At 46.5% G+C, this 16,237-nt stretch overlaps 1 protein-coding gene across 4 annotated transcripts; it reads right to left on the bottom strand.

Annotated features, from left to right (window-relative positions):
• Positions 1-3,585: 3,585 nt before the first annotated feature.
• LOC127025665 (excitatory amino acid transporter 4-like) lies at positions 3,586-15,999 on the bottom strand. 4 transcript variants are annotated; one of them, XM_050910742.1, is made up of 10 exons: positions 15,766-15,999; positions 14,752-14,889; positions 13,730-13,934; positions 12,809-12,851; positions 11,860-12,200; positions 9,336-9,569; positions 8,076-8,270; positions 7,490-7,624; positions 5,967-6,070; positions 3,586-3,613 (listed from the first exon to the last, which is right to left on the bottom strand). In XM_050910742.1, the coding sequence occupies exons 1-10, from the start codon at positions 15,977-15,979 to the stop codon at positions 3,609-3,611; spliced, it is 1,614 nt and encodes a 537-aa protein (XP_050766699.1). In that variant the 5' UTR covers positions 15,980-15,999; the 3' UTR covers positions 3,586-3,608. The 4 variants fall into 4 exon arrangements, with proteins under 4 accessions (XP_050766699.1, XP_050766698.1, XP_050766697.1 ...); XM_050910741.1 differs by lacking the exon at positions 3,586-3,613 and having other exon boundaries at positions 5,697-6,070; positions 11,860-12,116; positions 12,162-12,200; XM_050910740.1 differs by lacking the exon at positions 3,586-3,613 and having other exon boundaries at positions 5,697-6,070.
• Positions 16,000-16,237: the final 238 nt, after the last annotated feature.

The raw sequence follows: 16,237 nt of genomic DNA, 5'->3' as shown, positions 1-16,237 counted from the left end.
ATTGCTGTCTCGTGTTCAACTTGGTGTCCACCAGGACCTCCATGTCCTTTTCTGCAAAGCTGCTTTCCAGCTGGGTGACCCCCAGCATATACTGGTGCATGGAGTTATTCCTCCCCAGGTGCTGGACTTTGCATTTCTTTTTGTTGAACTTCATGATGTTCCTGTCAGCCCATTTCTCCAGCCTGTTGAAAGATTAAATGAAATTTAAAGATTCAAGGGAGCCTTGAGACTTGTCTCAGTGTATCAGGTGAAAGGACAAGAGGCAATGGGCCCAAATTGAAATACAATTTAAAGGAAGAAAACTTTTTTACTGTGAGGGTGATTGAACACTGGAACAGGTTGCCCAGAGAGGTTGTGGAACCTACGTCCTTGGGGATGTTCAAAATCCAACTGGACAAAGTCCTGAGCAACCTGCCATAGTTGACCCTGCTTTGAGCAGAGGGGTTTGCCTGCGTGATCTCCAGAGATCCCTCAACCAAACTACCTGTACCACATGGGAGAGTCTGCATGGCTGGGAGGACAGGAGGTGTGGATTTGATTGCATATGCACCCCAAGTGCACTCATAGGCCTTAATGGCCCTGGGCAGCCTCACTTGGGGGCCCTACCTCAGACCTGCTTCATCACCATGCTATTGTCTTATGGTCTGGACTCTTGGCTGGACCTGGCCATCATCTCTGAGTCTGTGCTGCTTGCCTTTCTTGGGTACTGTGGGACTGGACCCTGACTGGTGATGCCCTTGCCCCATCAGCCTTGTTATTCACCTCAGTTCCTGTCCCTTAGGGAACAGAAGACAAGAAAAAGGGATATCAAGGGGAGAAGAACTAACAGTTTTCACTTTGCTCAAATACCATGCCTTTAATGCAACATTTCAGCAAGTAATGTAAACTCATGATTGTTTAAGCCTCAGAGACCTCTTCCACGTAACCTTTGTTGGGGTGGATTTCATAGATGGAAGTATGTGCTTGTGTGCTGTGTACTGCATGTGAAGTAAGCCTCTTGCAGCTTTGCCAGTTTATGGACATATGGAAAAGATGGCATCAAAGAAAAAGCTTTAGGGAAAGGCCTTGTAAAAATCTGAATTTAGTATTTGACCCATGACATAGGCTCATGGAGATAAGGAAGTGTAATACATAATGCTAAAAGTAATGTCCCTAACTTTGTAAGGTCATGGTCCTGAGGAAAAATAATAGAAAAAAACATCATGGAAAAGCATTGTGGAAAAAATTCCCTTTATTTTTCAAATATGCAAACTATCTTTATTAACACTGAAACTCACAGCATGAAGAAAAAGCCCTCAGGAATTAACATAGTCAAACTGCCAGAATGCTATGAACGCACCGTACAGCACTGATTTCCAGTTACCTCTTTCTTCCTTGGGCAGAGCAAAAGAAGGACATACAATTTCAGGGCAGTTTTCATGGGCAGATCTGACTCCTGAAACAATGTGCACTTATCATGTATGTAATGCGACACATGGCCTATCATCTGCAAATCCATATTCTTCATGGATTTTCTCTCTTAAAATTAGTTTTGAAGAGATGTGTCCTAATCCAAGAGCTCCTCATGTATGTATGCATTGAGATAGCTCTCTGTTTCATCCCAAATGTTGCCCATCTAATCATTAGGAATAAATCTGTTTGCAAATAGGAGAAACTCGGAAAGTTTCTGCAAGTAGAAGCAGCAGGACTGCAGTAAAGACTGCATAAACTCTCAAATATCTGATAATTTAAAAAGACAGTTGATAAAATGATTTAATACTTTCAGTTATCCAGTTTTGAAGGCTGAATTAGTACAAGGTCAGCGCTGGGTTTGGAAGGAGTACAAACACTTTTGTATTCTTGGCTGAGCTCTTAAAGCCTGCCTTCTTGCCAAGTCAGATGCAGTGGGGATGTGGGTCCTTGGGATACGTGCAGGGAAGTCAAAGACAAAGTGCAGAATTTTCTCTATACATTAAGAAGTTCTTGTTATGTCACCAGCAGGTACAACTCAAAATCAGCATGCATTGAGCTCCTTCCTGGTAAACCTTGCTTTGGAAGGCTCATTACTGGAATGAAGTAAAATAGCCTCTGTTGTTTTAAGGGTGGGATTAGTTGGGTAAATCAAGGTGGGCATCAAAATGAAGTATGCAGCTTTACAGAGTGAGAGTTTAGGATTGCCTTTGCTTCTTAGATTAGCAACAAAAAAAATTAACTCTGTGTATATGCGTGTTTGTGCACATGCACCCCTTTCATACATAGAGAGGGATACATATATATCTATGCAAATTCCTGACAATACTTTACTGTTCGGGTACTGTAAACAGATAGATAATCCCAATCATAAACTGGTTAACAACATGGGTAAACACCAGAGCTAAAAACTATCAGCTGAATTCTGAAATTCCCCATGGGAGACTGGTTTGCAGTATTTGAAAATGAGGCCTCTACTTGTTTGTGCTCCATTAATCTTGTGTTGAAAGCAGGAAATCACGAATGGCAAGGCTTGGAGTGTACTATTTTGTGGGAACATCTGAGGTCATGTTGATGCAATGTGGTACGGAGAGCCCCTTTTGTGATATGTTTACATATCTGCTAACAGCAACTGAAAACAGGTTAGACTCCTGCTGAGTTTTATTAAAGTATCATTAGGATCCTTCCAGATAGTTTTTAAAAATGATTGGGCTGGAAGGACCCTTTGCAATATCTCTAAACCAGAAAGCACGTGCATATATTATAAAGCCAGGAGGGACCCTTATGATCACCTAGTTTGACTGTCTGTATAACCCAAGCTGTAGGACTTCCCAGAATTAATTCCTATTTGAGCTAGAGTCCAAGCCAACAATCTTTTCTTCCAATTCATCCATCACTTTGCCCTTTATATATAGGAATTCTCTTCAGGATTAGAATTCAATGCTTTCTTGAAAAGTTGGACAAATAGTCTGAAAAAAAAAAAAGAAAAACAAGATGCAGTTCAATATGGACAAATATAAATTACTATATTTAGGTAACAATAATCAACTGCACAAACACAGGCTGGGAAATTACTAGCTAGGCAGCAGTTCTGCTTAAAATGATGTAGGAATTATCATGTATTACCACTGGAGTGGAGTCAATGCTATCATGCTGTTGTGAAAAAATAAAGCACTTTATTGGGTTTTATCAGCAGGTCTGTTCTTTATGAAGGTTTAGACTCATGTCAGCTGAGCTGTGTTAACGGTAAGCTAGTGCTGTCTTAGCCCACTGTAGATACAAGCTAATGCAGTGTATCTTAAAACTCTTTGATTAAGATCCAGTCTTTAGATACAGCCATCTCATCAAAGTAAGAGTCTAACCTCACTAAGATTTAAGATAAGATGAACAGACTTGAATTTGTTGTATGTATGCATCACGGACAGTTATCCTGATCAGCTGATGCATAGCATGCTGTTAAACTATGGTAACTTGAGTCTAAGATCTAAATCTTAATGTACATGAAATATTCTTTCCTCAGTGCTCAGCACTAATCTTTAGTTGGATTGTTGTGTCAAATTTTAGTTACTCCACTTTAAGAAAGATGTGGAACAGCGAGGAAAAAGTCCAGAGGAGAGGAACGTGAATGATTATTACCTGTGAGGGTATACGGGGTCTGTTTAGTCTAGAAAGGAGAAGAGCAGACATTATAATAGTATTCATACAAGATAAAAAACTGCTGCAAAGAGGAGGATAATAATTTGTTATCCTGCTCACTTGCCCTCTGCTAGAGCAGATCTCTTGTCACAATAAGCAACCTGCCTCCCACAGTCAGGAACCAGCTTGCTGCCTTAGGGTCTGGAGCCAACTACTACTAAATGGAGCTACAATACACTTCTATTTACCCTGCTCTGTTATCCACTTTTATGTGAAAGAGATGCATTTGTCCATTTATCTCAGATTCCCAACAATCGTCCAGCCCATAAAAATAAAATACTCTGCCTACAAGATGTGGAATGTAGCAGCACCAATATATAATCCTGCAGTTCCTGAAGGAGCGAAAAGAGCCTCAGGATCTGGCTTTGGACATCTCAAGAAATGTGTTTTAGGAAGCTTTGTTAGTGCTGAGGACCTAAGCATGGGCAGTTGTGCGGTTGCGGTTGGCAAAGTTGACTCCAGCTGATGCCTCTGAGGTCTTCCTTCCTGAGGTCCACCTTGGGTGCGCCTCTGAGTGTATGGCTAGGGCTTCTGAATGAAAAGGATCAGTGTGGAAAGCCAGGGTAGAGGGATTTAAGTGATATACTGGGTTTGGAATACTGAGCAGACCTCAAGTAAAAGCTGCCCAGTTTAGATAGTTCAGCTGTGCAACAGCAGGCTGCTTGCTGCTATTTCTGACCTTAGCCATTTCTAAAGCAGGACAGCTACATGGTAGTAGCCCAGAAACTGTGGATCCTTTACATCTTCCTGGTTGCGTCTACACATTCATTTTCTAGATGTTCATGGACCTCGATATTATGGACCAAGCCCTGCTGGTCCTGCTCACTGGAGTGAGAGATACAGGCTGTGTTCCTGGCCACGCCAGGGAAGGGGGATAGAGCATGGATGAAGCAGGTCCCTACTTCTTGCTTGAGCCTCTGAGATGTTTTGGATGTCATGTGGGCTTATGTCCAAGTGTGTTAAACAGAAGCTGAGCTCCATTTGGTAGGAACTGAGAAATTTATCCTGAATTTATAAGTTTGTGGTCTGGCAAAGTACTAAGTACTTTGTACAAGTGCTAAGAAGTGATTGGGTACTGCCTATAAAAGATAAGGAGCTGTAGAAAGACAGAGATATCTGGAAGCACATTCTGGAGCAATGTTACTGAAGGGAATTCAGTTCCGAAAATAGCCAAAGATGAGCAAAGGAACAGTTTCCTTAGGAGTCGTATGATGAGGAGTGAAACTGTTTTTTGAGCAAATCTGTGGTGGCAGGGAGTCATTCCTGGCATGGAGGCACCACCCAGCTGCTCAGGTGGGCAAACTGTTCTTAAACTTTGCATTTCCCCTTCTGGTTTCACCAAGAGGAGAACAGCTTGCTAAAGAGAAATGAAGTTATCTGGTGTTTGGCAGAGCTTGGTAGAGGGGAGAGCTGTTTCAGAGGCTGAATAATGGATACTATAAATTCTTTAATTGTTCGCTGCTTTCACAATCCTTTAGCAGCTTCCACTGCTGAAAAGCCTATTTGTCCTACCAGCCAGCGCAGTAAGCCCTGTCCCTGCTGTATGGTCCCACATCCCTTCAGGAGCTGGGTGACTCTAGTATCTGCAGCCAGAAGGGTTGCCAGAGGAGTGAGAAGCTCTCAGGAAGCGTCATCCGCATATCTGTGCAAACACCAGGACGGTGAGCAAGGAGGACTCTGTGTTTACCGTAAACACTCTTGCCAGTGAAGAGCTGGACAGGAGTGCTGGGGCTCTCCAGAGATCTCCAAATGGCCAACGCTAAAAGCTTTACGTGCCTGGGGGAAGCCACTGAGCAAGTGAAGGCTTTGCAGCTGTATCCTGGAGGGCAGAGTCATCATGGCAACATTCTGGTGCCAGTTCACAGGTGGTGGTGTCCCCGACCCACCTTGCCACTTAGCTGTGCTCATACTTTAGCTCAGAAACGAAGGAGCTCCTAGTCCTGCTCATTCACTGAGTCTTCTTCACTCAGGTCTAACTCTTGGACCCCATAAAAATGACTAAATCAGACTTTTGTGGAATAAAACTTCCTTTGCAGTTTAATTTCCTCCTCTTTAATGCCAGTCAGAAAAAGATGGGGGAGAAACGGGATCAGGGAAGACTGCATGTGGCAAAGGGGGGAGAAAAGTGTGCATCTTGGAGAGTGGATCTTTCTCTGTCCTCCACTATGGACTTCTGTTTCAAGTCTTGGCTTTTTACAGCATTAATCTGCACTCTGCTGCCCGATTTCACAGTGCTGTCTCACTCCTGGGGTGCCTGTGGGTGTCGTTTAGTGGACAAACCAGGTGGGAGAGCTGCTCTTTCTCCTCTATCACAGAATTACCAAGTTCGCAGTCCTGCGCATCCAGCTCATGCCGGGAGAGATGCTCCACAATGCCAGCCCCCAGAGAATCCCCCAGGACGTTGGTGGTTGTTCTAAGGCGGTCCCTGAAAAAGCAGAGAGAAAAATGAGATATAGCTTCTTAGCAACAGCTAAGGGGATGAAGACTATTTCAAGAATCTTCTTCAGTGAAACTTTTTCTACTTTTCAACTAACTCTAATAATTGACACTTCAACATTGACAGAAAAATGGCTTCCAGAGAGCCTTCCTTGATTGATAGCCCTGAGCACAGGCTTCACATTCATTCCTGCTCTACTGCATTCCCAGTTTCTTACTGAAAAGTTTTGGACTTGCCACAAAACGAAAGAAACATTATTGTGGTTCCACAGGGACAGTTTCTTTCCAAAGGGCTGCTAAGGCCTTTCTGCAGACTCAGATGAGCCTCGCCACATCTGTTACACTTGAGTTGCATTTTGTTTTACAAAAAGTGCAGAAATTCTGCTGCAAACCTATGATTTAGTGCTGCTGTAGATTTCCTCAGCATGGACAGTATACACTAAGACAAGGCACCAGATTCTTTGTGCAAAATAGCAAATCTAAAACACCCTTTGCAATGAGATACTCTCCACAACCACAACCGTATGTAAGAGCTGAAGCTATCCCCAGTCCAGCAAGCCATCATATCCTTCAGCGGTAACAACAGATAAGACTTTTGGTACCTGATTGAAACCAACCTTTCTGGGTAAGTACAAGAGGTAACCTGGCGTCTTAGGAGGCAGGGCTTTTTGCAGCCAAGTCTGTTCTTCTGCACAGTTCACAGGAGAAGTGGAGGTGTTGGGCAAGACTCTGTTTCGAACTGCTCAGCCATGGCTAGGAGCAGACTTTGGCTGCTTTGGCAACAAGCCAGCAATACAAGATACAGAAGAACAGAGGAAACACTGACAGTGTATCCCTGAGTCAGGATTTTGTTGTGTTTGAGAAGACTGAGAGCGAGGACTGTGCATAAATGCATTCTTCAGTCTAGTTCCTAAGATCACTCCTGTAAAATCACTTGTCCCAAGGTTTAAAAGGGAAAGAAAGCTGAAATGGAGCAATGTAGCTGACTAGCTGCACCCATCTAAACACTCCTCCACTTTGTACAGCCCAGTCTTATCCCACTTTCTGTGTTTGGTAGCGCAGAACCATCACTGCAGTGTGAATTTGCTTATTATTGGCACAACGTGTCCCTATCAGTCTGGAGATAGTTTCTGGGTGCCTAAAAAAGCAAACTAAGGACATTCTGCTTGGTGACCAGGCTGATCTGCAAGTGACCTCTGATGCCTTGGGTCACTGAAGTACATGGTGAAGACTCCAGCATGGGCAGAGAGGGCTACTGTGCAAAGGTCTCATGGATACAGATCTGTTTTAAGCTTAACGATACAGGTTACTGAGACTGCTTTTAGCAGAGACGTTGGGAGTACAGGCGAACTCTGTAAGCGCTGGCAGGGAGTGCACAGCAGTGCATGCTGCTGAGCAGAGTACTTACAGAAACCAGTCCACAGCGATGATCAGCGTAATGTCTTCAGTCGGCAGCCCCACTGATGTCAACACTATAACCATTGTCACCAGTCCTGCCTGGGGAATACCTGCGGCTCCAATGCTGGCTGCTGTGGCAGTGATGCTGGAGGGAACAGGAAAGCACAGCTATCAGCAAAGGGAAGAAAAGAGGTAGTCACATTTGCAAAAATGTCAGGAAGTAGCTCAAACTCATCATCTACAAAACATCTTGGCAGCCTTTCTGCCCTGGTCACTGAGCAGGACGGTGACACATGGGACATGAACACAGCAGCCAGGCTGCCCCCGCTAGGCACCCATCCGTAACAGACTGCAGACTGCAGCTCTAGCTAAGGGATGGCTCAGACCTGGAAATGCAATAAGGGCTCAAGTGGAGCCTCAAAGACGTGGTGCCCAAATCATGTGTGCTTCTACACCTGGAGATGTAGTACACCCTTCTTTTCCATACTTTTTTTTTTCATTGTATCTTTTGAGCAAAAGAGGAACCTGACCACACCTCAGATAAGCCAACAAAACCGAAGCCCTTCCTGTAGTCCCAAAACTCTTTCAAAAGTCACCTTATTGTGATGATCTGCCCGAAGTCAAGTTCATAGTTGTTGACTTGTGCAATGAAGATGGCTGCAAGGGCCTCGTACAGAGCAGTGCCGTCCATGTTAATTGTAGCTCCCACAGGCAGAACAAACCTTGTGATGCGCCTGTCCACACCATTGTTTTCTTCCAGGCACCTGAAGGTGATGGGCAGAGTTGCTGAGCTGAAAGGAATTTACAAAAGAACATGAATTGGGTATATGCTAACATTGGAAGAGGTACTAAGCCTCTGCCTGGTTTATGACCTTACCCACCTGCTTTTTCACCCTGCCATGTGAGCCAGAGGCCAGAAGCTGCTAGGAGAAAGAACAGTCTAAGCAAGGCTTCCTCAGATATGGTGCACGCTGCAGTTGCACATTCAAACATGCCTTTCCTCAGGGGGGCTGGGACAGGGGCTGTGTAACCCTGAGGCTGATGATGCTGGTATAACACCAAAAGAAAGTAATGCTGGAGGATTCAGGGTACATAGGACAGAGCCTCAAGACCAAAACTTCTTTTCCAGCTATTAAAAAAACTTAAGCCCTTTCTCACCCCTCTCAGTGCATAAGACAAGAATGATCCATGTATGAGAATGTATCTTGCAGAGAAAGCAGAGAATAGTTTCTGAAAGAGAACATGAGCAGGAAAAATGCTGTGTGTTTCAGTGTGAGAATGCATGTGGGAGAGACTGTTATGTGCTTGCCAGGAAACGAATATAGCAAGAAACACGGTTCATAGTGAAACGACAGCTACCTACAATCCCTTGCTTTGGCTGTGTTGCATGGCAGTGTGAGTCATTGAACATACAGGTCTTTATGCCTTTGCCCAGGCCTCTGGTGAGTTTAATGCCAGCTGCATACAGTATGTGTGCCTGGGAGAGAGAAAAGTGCAAATGTGTGCGAGTACATGTGTGAGAGCTATGTGCACGTGGAATAATGCTGCAGTTCAGTGGGATTTGATATTTGTCCTGAGCTCAGCATTTCAGTGCTGCAAGCAGAGTCACCACCATGTTTGGTAAGGAGGAATATGGGCCATGCACTGACGATTAGAGGTGGCCACGTGATTAGGGCTCCTGAGCAGGTGAGTGGGAATCTTTCCACTCTCAAATGAGCTTGTCTGGACCAGTGCAAAAAGCTGCTCGTGCTAGAAATTGTGAAACCACAGTGCTGCACGCAGGGCAATGGAATGCTGAGAAGCAGCCCCAGAGTATCCACACCAGCCCCAACCCTACTCCTATGTAGCCATCGTACCTTGAGGAGGTGCCCAGGGCTGTGATGAGGGCCTGCAGAAGCCCTGCAATGAATACCCAGGGGTTTCTGTGAGTGACGATGAAGTAGAGCAGTGGCAGGATGCAGAGGGCATGAATGAGGAGTCCAACGATGACAGTGAGCGTGTACATCCCCAGCTGGCCTCCCATCACTGCTAGATCATCCATCTCCAGGATTTTGCCAGCAATTAAAAACATGATTCCAATTGGAGCATACCTGTGGCAGAAACACAAGGCCGATGCTCAGAACTGGCACCCACACTTTCACACCAGCTTTAATGCATGCTGTCTGGACAAATCCCCAATGAGCCAGCACACCAGAAGTGCTCACTGAGCCTAATCGTTGGATGATAATGCTGGTTTCTTTTCTGGAAACCTGGAGAGAGCTGGGACTTGTTCACCACATGGTCAAAAAACAGCTCTTGTTGCACTGTCAGGGACCCCAGCACTGTTGTGCGCACAGCTTGGGCACTGGTGGAGGTTTCCTCCTCCTTCTGGGTTCCCTACACGTTTCCACAACACTCCTTGTAGAATTGATAGGGGAGGTTATGTAGACTCCCTTCCTTTCCTAACAGAGCTTAGGCTGAGAGTATTTTTTTAACTGAGAGGCACAGGGAAGTACAGGAGAAACAGGGAATCGGGGAGTAAAAGCAATAGTGTCCTATAGGCTCTGGGATATCAGCCTTGCTATCTTCAGACGTTCACGTTCAGGGAATAGGAACATATAGGGAATCTATATCTGGTGTAGCAAGGACTGGGCACACCAACACCTGCGAAGGCAGCCATGGCTTATATAAAAACCCATTTTGAGGTACACTTCTATCTTTTCCATTCCTTGTGGCTTTTTTCCTCCTCCATAACAGTGCATCTCATGAGCAGCAGTGAGGCTCCACAGAAAGGAAGCCATAACACAGACATGAAGAGTATCATGGGCACTAAACTAAACATGGACAAATAGCTGGACCAAAGAAAATCCCAGCTCCATGGCCACAACTCTCAGGGCTGGGCCTCTACAGCTCACGAGCTCACATGCAATTCATGCACAAGGCTCAGAGGTCCACATGCCAAACTTCAACTCAGCCTGGGAGGTTTGGAAAAGATTCAGGAAAGGATTTCACAAATATTTCATTTCCTCTGACCTTCCTCTTAGAAGACATCCTTGGCTGCAGCTAGTGACCAGAGCTCCCCAGGAAAAACAAACTCCTGGGAGATGCTCTGCAGACTGTGGCTTCAGGAAGGAGTGCTGGGATGCAGCTGACAGTCCTGTCTCCTATACCAGCAGGATTTTGTAAGTCAGTCAGGAGGTCTCTCCAGACACTACCTACTGTATGTGCACAGGCAGTTTCCTGAGTATAACCAATGTTCTATACATCAGCACCCTGCCTTCTTTCACTGTAAGGGGGAGCTGAAGGAGAGGGTGTTGAAGGCACCTCGAAATTGTCTCTGGGAGTAGTGTGCAGGTCTACTTGTTCCACTGTGCTCGTGCTCTCCCTTCTGTGCCCTTGGGCAACTCTTATCTCTTCTTAAGAAAGCAAGGCCCCAAGTTCTGGCTTATCCGTGGAGGAAAAGATCCCAGAGGGGCTGGGGCTCCCCAATGCTCTGCTATGAGCTCAGGTTTGTTCTTTCCCTTTGTGTCTTTCTGTGTAAGGTCTGTCCCCCTGTGCTCAGGATGTTGCTCTGAGATACAAGACTGTGACTAGAAGACCAGGGAAAGGAAGCTGGAGTGATCTAAAATGGGAGAGGGTGCAGGGCAGACAGATCCCTTCCCTGTCAGACATTTCCATGTATTCTGCCAGCCCCGCATCTCTCCTGTCTTGTGGTACGTACCACAAACTTCTATTTAGACCTTGAGCCCTAGATGGGTAAAGAGCTTAAAATAACAAGATCTGGTAAAATGCTGCCTTCTAGAGAAGACTCGTCTCAGCAATGCCTTGCTTATCTGGACCATGTAGCACAGGCAGCCTTACACAGAAAGCAAAAAGCAGCTGAGCTGTAGAGGAGTCGGGATCTGGGAGACCTCAAATTGAAAGGCAGTAACTTTGAGTTGACCTTGTCAACCCAACTCAGCTCTCAGAGGTAATGCATACAGGTGCCACCCTGAGTAGCAGGAAAGTGGCAATAGATTATTGTGATTCATGGCTAAGTCAGACTCCTGGAACATAGCTGGAAGGAAAGCTTTTGGTGGGAAAGTCTCACACCCTACCCCTGTTGGTAAGGCTAAGAGATCTTCCACTCCAGCTCTCTGGTCTTCCAAGGATGTTTCCAGCAGCCTCAAGGAAAGCAAGTCGTGGTGTATCTGATATTTCTAAGGTAAAAACAAAAAACAGGAAATGAAATGTGAACAAATATCCCATCCAGACTTTTCCCTCCAGCCTGATGGAGCCAAAGGAGAGCTTGTGCCCATGTGCTTTTCCTGTGCATGTCATCCTTAAAGCTACCCCACTCGTCATCAGGTCAGCGGAAACTGCACCTGCAGACCTCCTGCTCCAACCGGCCGTGCTCCTCACCAGATGATAATGGCCACCAGCCTCATGATGGCTTCGTTGAGGCAGTTAAAGAACTCCCGCAGGGCCCGTCCCTTCTGCTTCATGCTGCCGATCACCAAACCGAAGCACATGGAGAACACTACCAGCCCCAGCGCGTTCACCCCATTGGCTGAGCCCGGGATGGGAATGACTTCTTCAAAGGTCAGCACCTCGGAGACGGTCCCCAGGGCATGAGTGACGTTCTCCAGGATGCCAGTGAAGTTCTCAGGCACAGGGATCTGAGTGGTTGTCACACCTGCTGTGACATTGCTGCTGTGGAGGACAGTTCTGGTGAAGACCCTGGTGCTGTACTGTGTCTTGTACTGAAAAGACAGAGATTATCAGATGCACTCACAGGCCCTGGTTCAGGAGCTCAGGACAACATGCTAGGCTCTTGCATCCCTTCCTAAAGAAAGGAGAGTACCGCAAGTTCCTGCAGACCTGTGTGGGAAACTTGCCTTGCCTGTTCTCAAGCTCCCTAGCTTAGTGCTTTCATCAAAAAGTTCATAGAGCTGAAGGTCAAAAGAGACCATTGGAGCATCTCATATCCCTAGGACCGAGATATTCTGGCTTCTCTGCTAAGCCTTTATGCTGCTTCCGAGGGCACTAGCACTACAGAAGAGACAAATCCTTGGAGAATCTGCTCCCATTTCACTGCCAGTCCAAGCCTGCTACCTGAGATCACACAAACCCTTCCTGACTCTGTGGGATGGGACGGAGGTTGAAGTTCCCATCTACAGACAGCTTGAAAAGCTTGCATGGGGGATGCTATAATACAGACTAATGATTGCAATGCCTCCTGGAGCAGTCAGACTTGGGGAAGTGTGAAGGCAGTATAAAGCAGTTGCTATTCCATCCTTCAGAGTAGATTGGACCATGGTCTAGGGCACAGGGTGCAAAGGGAAGTGATAGGCCAGGTGGGATTTCATACCTGTTTGAAGCAGGCTTCTACCAGGTTGGGCGGGAACATATTCCTGCAGTAGATAAAACAAGGAAAGAATTATTGTCCTGTTTGACTAGCAAGAAAACATGGGCTTCCTGGCCAATGCCTCTGTCCTGGAGCAGTGTCTCAGGTCACAACTCTCACAATGCCAGCTCAGGCTACAGAACAGATGGGCCCTTTCAGTCTGACTGACAGAAGATGGGAATATGCTGCTGTGGAGCCAGCATCTTTTCAGACTCCCACTGCATCTTTTCAGACTCCAGAAGGTTGTATTTCAGGTATCTGGAAAGAGACTACACACATACAGCACTGGGATATGGGTCCATTGTAAAAGCATCATCAAACCCAACCGAACCTTGAAACAATACCATATTACAATTTTTAATATACTACCTTGCTCTCAGCTTCATCTCTACAGCTGTCATTTGAGCTCTCTGCCATCTTGTGCCTCAGAAACATAGCTTCATACCACTTGAGATGGTACAGCTTTGCAATTCACTGTGTAAGTTCACAGCAAGGGAGGGAGAGACAATGTCTCGGGAACCACTTCCTTGATTTCCTTGGGTCAGTGAAGATGGATATTTGGAGTAGCCTTTGCTGGGTGAATTTCTGAAGGGCATGCAGTCATTGATAGTTTTCACTACTTGTTTTGCTGAGCACGCCTTGTCCTCTTGCATTAATGTCTCTAACAGAAGGGCTGGACTCCAGAGCTCCAGGCCAAGCATTCAGTTTCAGAGTGGCAAAGCCAGTTAGCTAGACAGAGCTAGAAGTAGTAGGTTGGGCAAGACTCAGCCATAAACCTCTTTCCGAGAGTGTATGCCTAAAGCTGTGACACTTCAAAAGGACATTTCATGGAGGAACGTAGTCTCAGCAATATGGTCTCAACATGAGACCATCTTGTTCACCTACCTCACCAAGTCCATGAAGGCATCTGTGGTCTGCACCTGCTCAATTCTGCCTTCTCGGTGAAGCTTGTCCTTAGATCCTTTTCCTGGGTGGATGATGATCACCATGAGGATGCCAATGAAGACTGCTATGATCGTGGTCACCATGTAGTAGACAACAGCCCGCATCCCCATCTTCCCTGAGGCTCTGCCATCCAGCGAGGCCATTCCTGGGGAGTCACACAGAGAGACAAGGTGAGAAGGTCTATTGTCTTAGAGGGAAGGGAGAAGCCCGAGGAAGATTCAAAGTGTGCAGGGCACATGTGTGAGTTTGACGGGGAGCTGGGGTCTGTAGGAAGCACAGCATACAAGGGGCAGACTTTGGAGCTCCAGGGTGATGTTGATATAGGAGAATGTGGCTTGTGGTTACAAAGAAGCATAGCACTGGTGGGTCTTAGGCTGCATTTGGGAATACAGCAATGTCCTCCAAAGGGAAGGGAAATAATCCCCTCCGAGTACATTGGGCCTTTAAGTCTCCAATGGTGGGATGTTTCAGCAGGTGGAATGCCTTGCAGTCCTTTCCGCTGTCTGAAAGCTTGACTGGCTCGCCTGTCTTCTATGAGGACCTGGATGAAACAAGCTCTCCAGGCGGTGATCAACTCCAGCTCTTTTGGACTGACATGAATTAACCTTCCCTACGCTGGAGGAAACCTGAAGCTTACTCGGGCAACAAACTTGTTGATGTTTGAGGTTACGTAGGATGAAATCCTTGTTAGTGCTCAAGCGTTGGGCATTGGAAACACCACATTGTGTCCTCCCAAGTCTTCTGAGAAAGCACAAGGCTTTCTGCTTCTCTTCCCCACTACTGAGCCAGCAGGGGTACGAGTGTGAATCATGTTCACTACAGCTGTAGGTTCAGGCTCGTCACTATTAGCCAAGCTAATCCAAGCACCTCCAGCTGTGGCACAAAGGGGTAGTCCAACAACAGCTAGCATCTGTCTTTGCTGATTATTGCCTTGGCTGAAAGCAGCAGAAAGCACTTCTCACCTGTAATCAAGCTAGAGACAATGAGAGGAAGAACCAACATCTGGAGCATACGCATCAGCAGCTCGCCGGGGAAGGAGAAATACTTGATCTGGCGATAGGTCAGCTGGTAGGGCCGGAGGGAGAACGCCAGGATGATCCCTGTGGATCAGCAAGGGATGAGAATGGAAATGGGACAGTGTGATCCAGTGGTCTGTCCCTCAGTCCTACAGTGTGGCTTTTCTCTTTCTAATCTCCTTTCAGCTCCTCCTCTCCCCAAAGGAGCAAATGCTCTTTCTTTTTCTAAAAGGCTATGATGCAGTTTTTATTGTATGCTCTCTCTCTCCCTCTGACATATTTATATGCACAGGACCCTCGAGCTAAACCACAGGTCTCCTTGTTGCTTTGTCTGCTGCTCCTCTGGGGTCTGTTCCCAGGAAGCTCATGAACACAAAAATGCTGTGACCAGAGATATGATCTCCCAGCCTAACCTAAGTGTGACTACACAGTTCAGAGACTTTGTCCACCCACCTCTTAAAGCTGAGTTCAGCCAGTGAGTTAGAGACATATAGCCTGGATCAAAAGCTAGGGACAATCCACTATCTGCTGGGCAGATTTAGTTTGCATTGTATCACAGCTCTTTGTATCAGTTCCCCCTTCTGGTCCTGTCAGGCTAAAGCTGTGGGATGAATCTGAAGAGCCCTTGTGCCTGCAGCTGCACTCACAAGAAGCCTCTGAACAAACCTGGATGATTTTTTAGGAGGATTGGTAGAGCTGGATCATCAAACCCTTTCTGTTGTAGATTGTTCCTAAGCTGCAGCCAGAAAGGATCAACAAGGACTCCCTCACACACACCCTTTGCAAGGTCTGTTGTTCTTGCACACAAAGGTACTCCTGATGTAGACACCACTTTGAGCTGTCAGCTCATCAGCTTCACCTCCCCAGCCAAATCGTTATGATAAAATAAAATCTTTGTAGACTAAACAAACTTTTCCCCACATTTATAAGTGGTGCCCAGTGTTGCCACCAGCTCCATACCTAGTAAGACTGCGGCAATGGTGAAGAGGACGAAGGCATTTCTCCTGAAGAAGCTTTTAGCGCTGTCGGCAGTGATGCTGTGCATCCGCTTCTTGGCCCGCGCTGCCCGCTTCTGCACCGCCTGCCGGAAGCGCTGCACCCGGCTCTCGGCATTGAGCCGCTTGGCTGCGTCCTCGTTGAGGAACAGGCTGTTGACGTGACTCTGCTCACTCATGGTCAGCACGGCTGCTCAATCCCCAAGGCACGGCTCTGCCTACGCTGGGCAGGGAGAAGCACAGGCAGGAAAGCATAAGCTGCAGCACCCGACACCTTGCCTTCATTTTTAGGTCATTTCCCTGGGGCCCTGAGCAGGTTTATTTAGAGTTGATTAATGAGCTCCTCTGCTGCTCTGCAAGGAGCAGACCCCGGGGCAAGGCATCTAAAGGGCTGCCAGGGTCTTGTCACGACTGCTCTGGTGTCTCTGGAGAAGCTC

This window comes from Gymnogyps californianus, chromosome 24 (genome assembly GCF_018139145.2).
Source record: "Gymnogyps californianus isolate 813 chromosome 24, ASM1813914v2, whole genome shotgun sequence".
Classification (NCBI taxonomy): domain Eukaryota; kingdom Metazoa; phylum Chordata; class Aves; order Accipitriformes; family Cathartidae; genus Gymnogyps; species Gymnogyps californianus.
The sequence above is the reverse complement of the archived record's forward strand: the minus strand, read 5'-3'. Positions and strand labels throughout refer to the sequence as shown.

Coding starts and splice junctions, on each gene's coding strand:
- LOC127025665 (XM_050910740.1), bottom strand. CDS start 15,979: ATGAGTGAGCAGAGTCACGTCAACAGCCTGTTCCTCAACGAGGACGCA. Junction 14,890..15,765: donor CATTGCCGCAGTCTTACTAG/GTATGGAGCTGG, acceptor GCTGATCCACAG/GGATCATCCTGGCGTTCTCC. Junction 13,935..14,751: donor TGTCTCTAGCTTGATTACAG/GTGAGAAGTGCT, acceptor GTGACTCCCCAG/GAATGGCCTCGCTGGATGGC.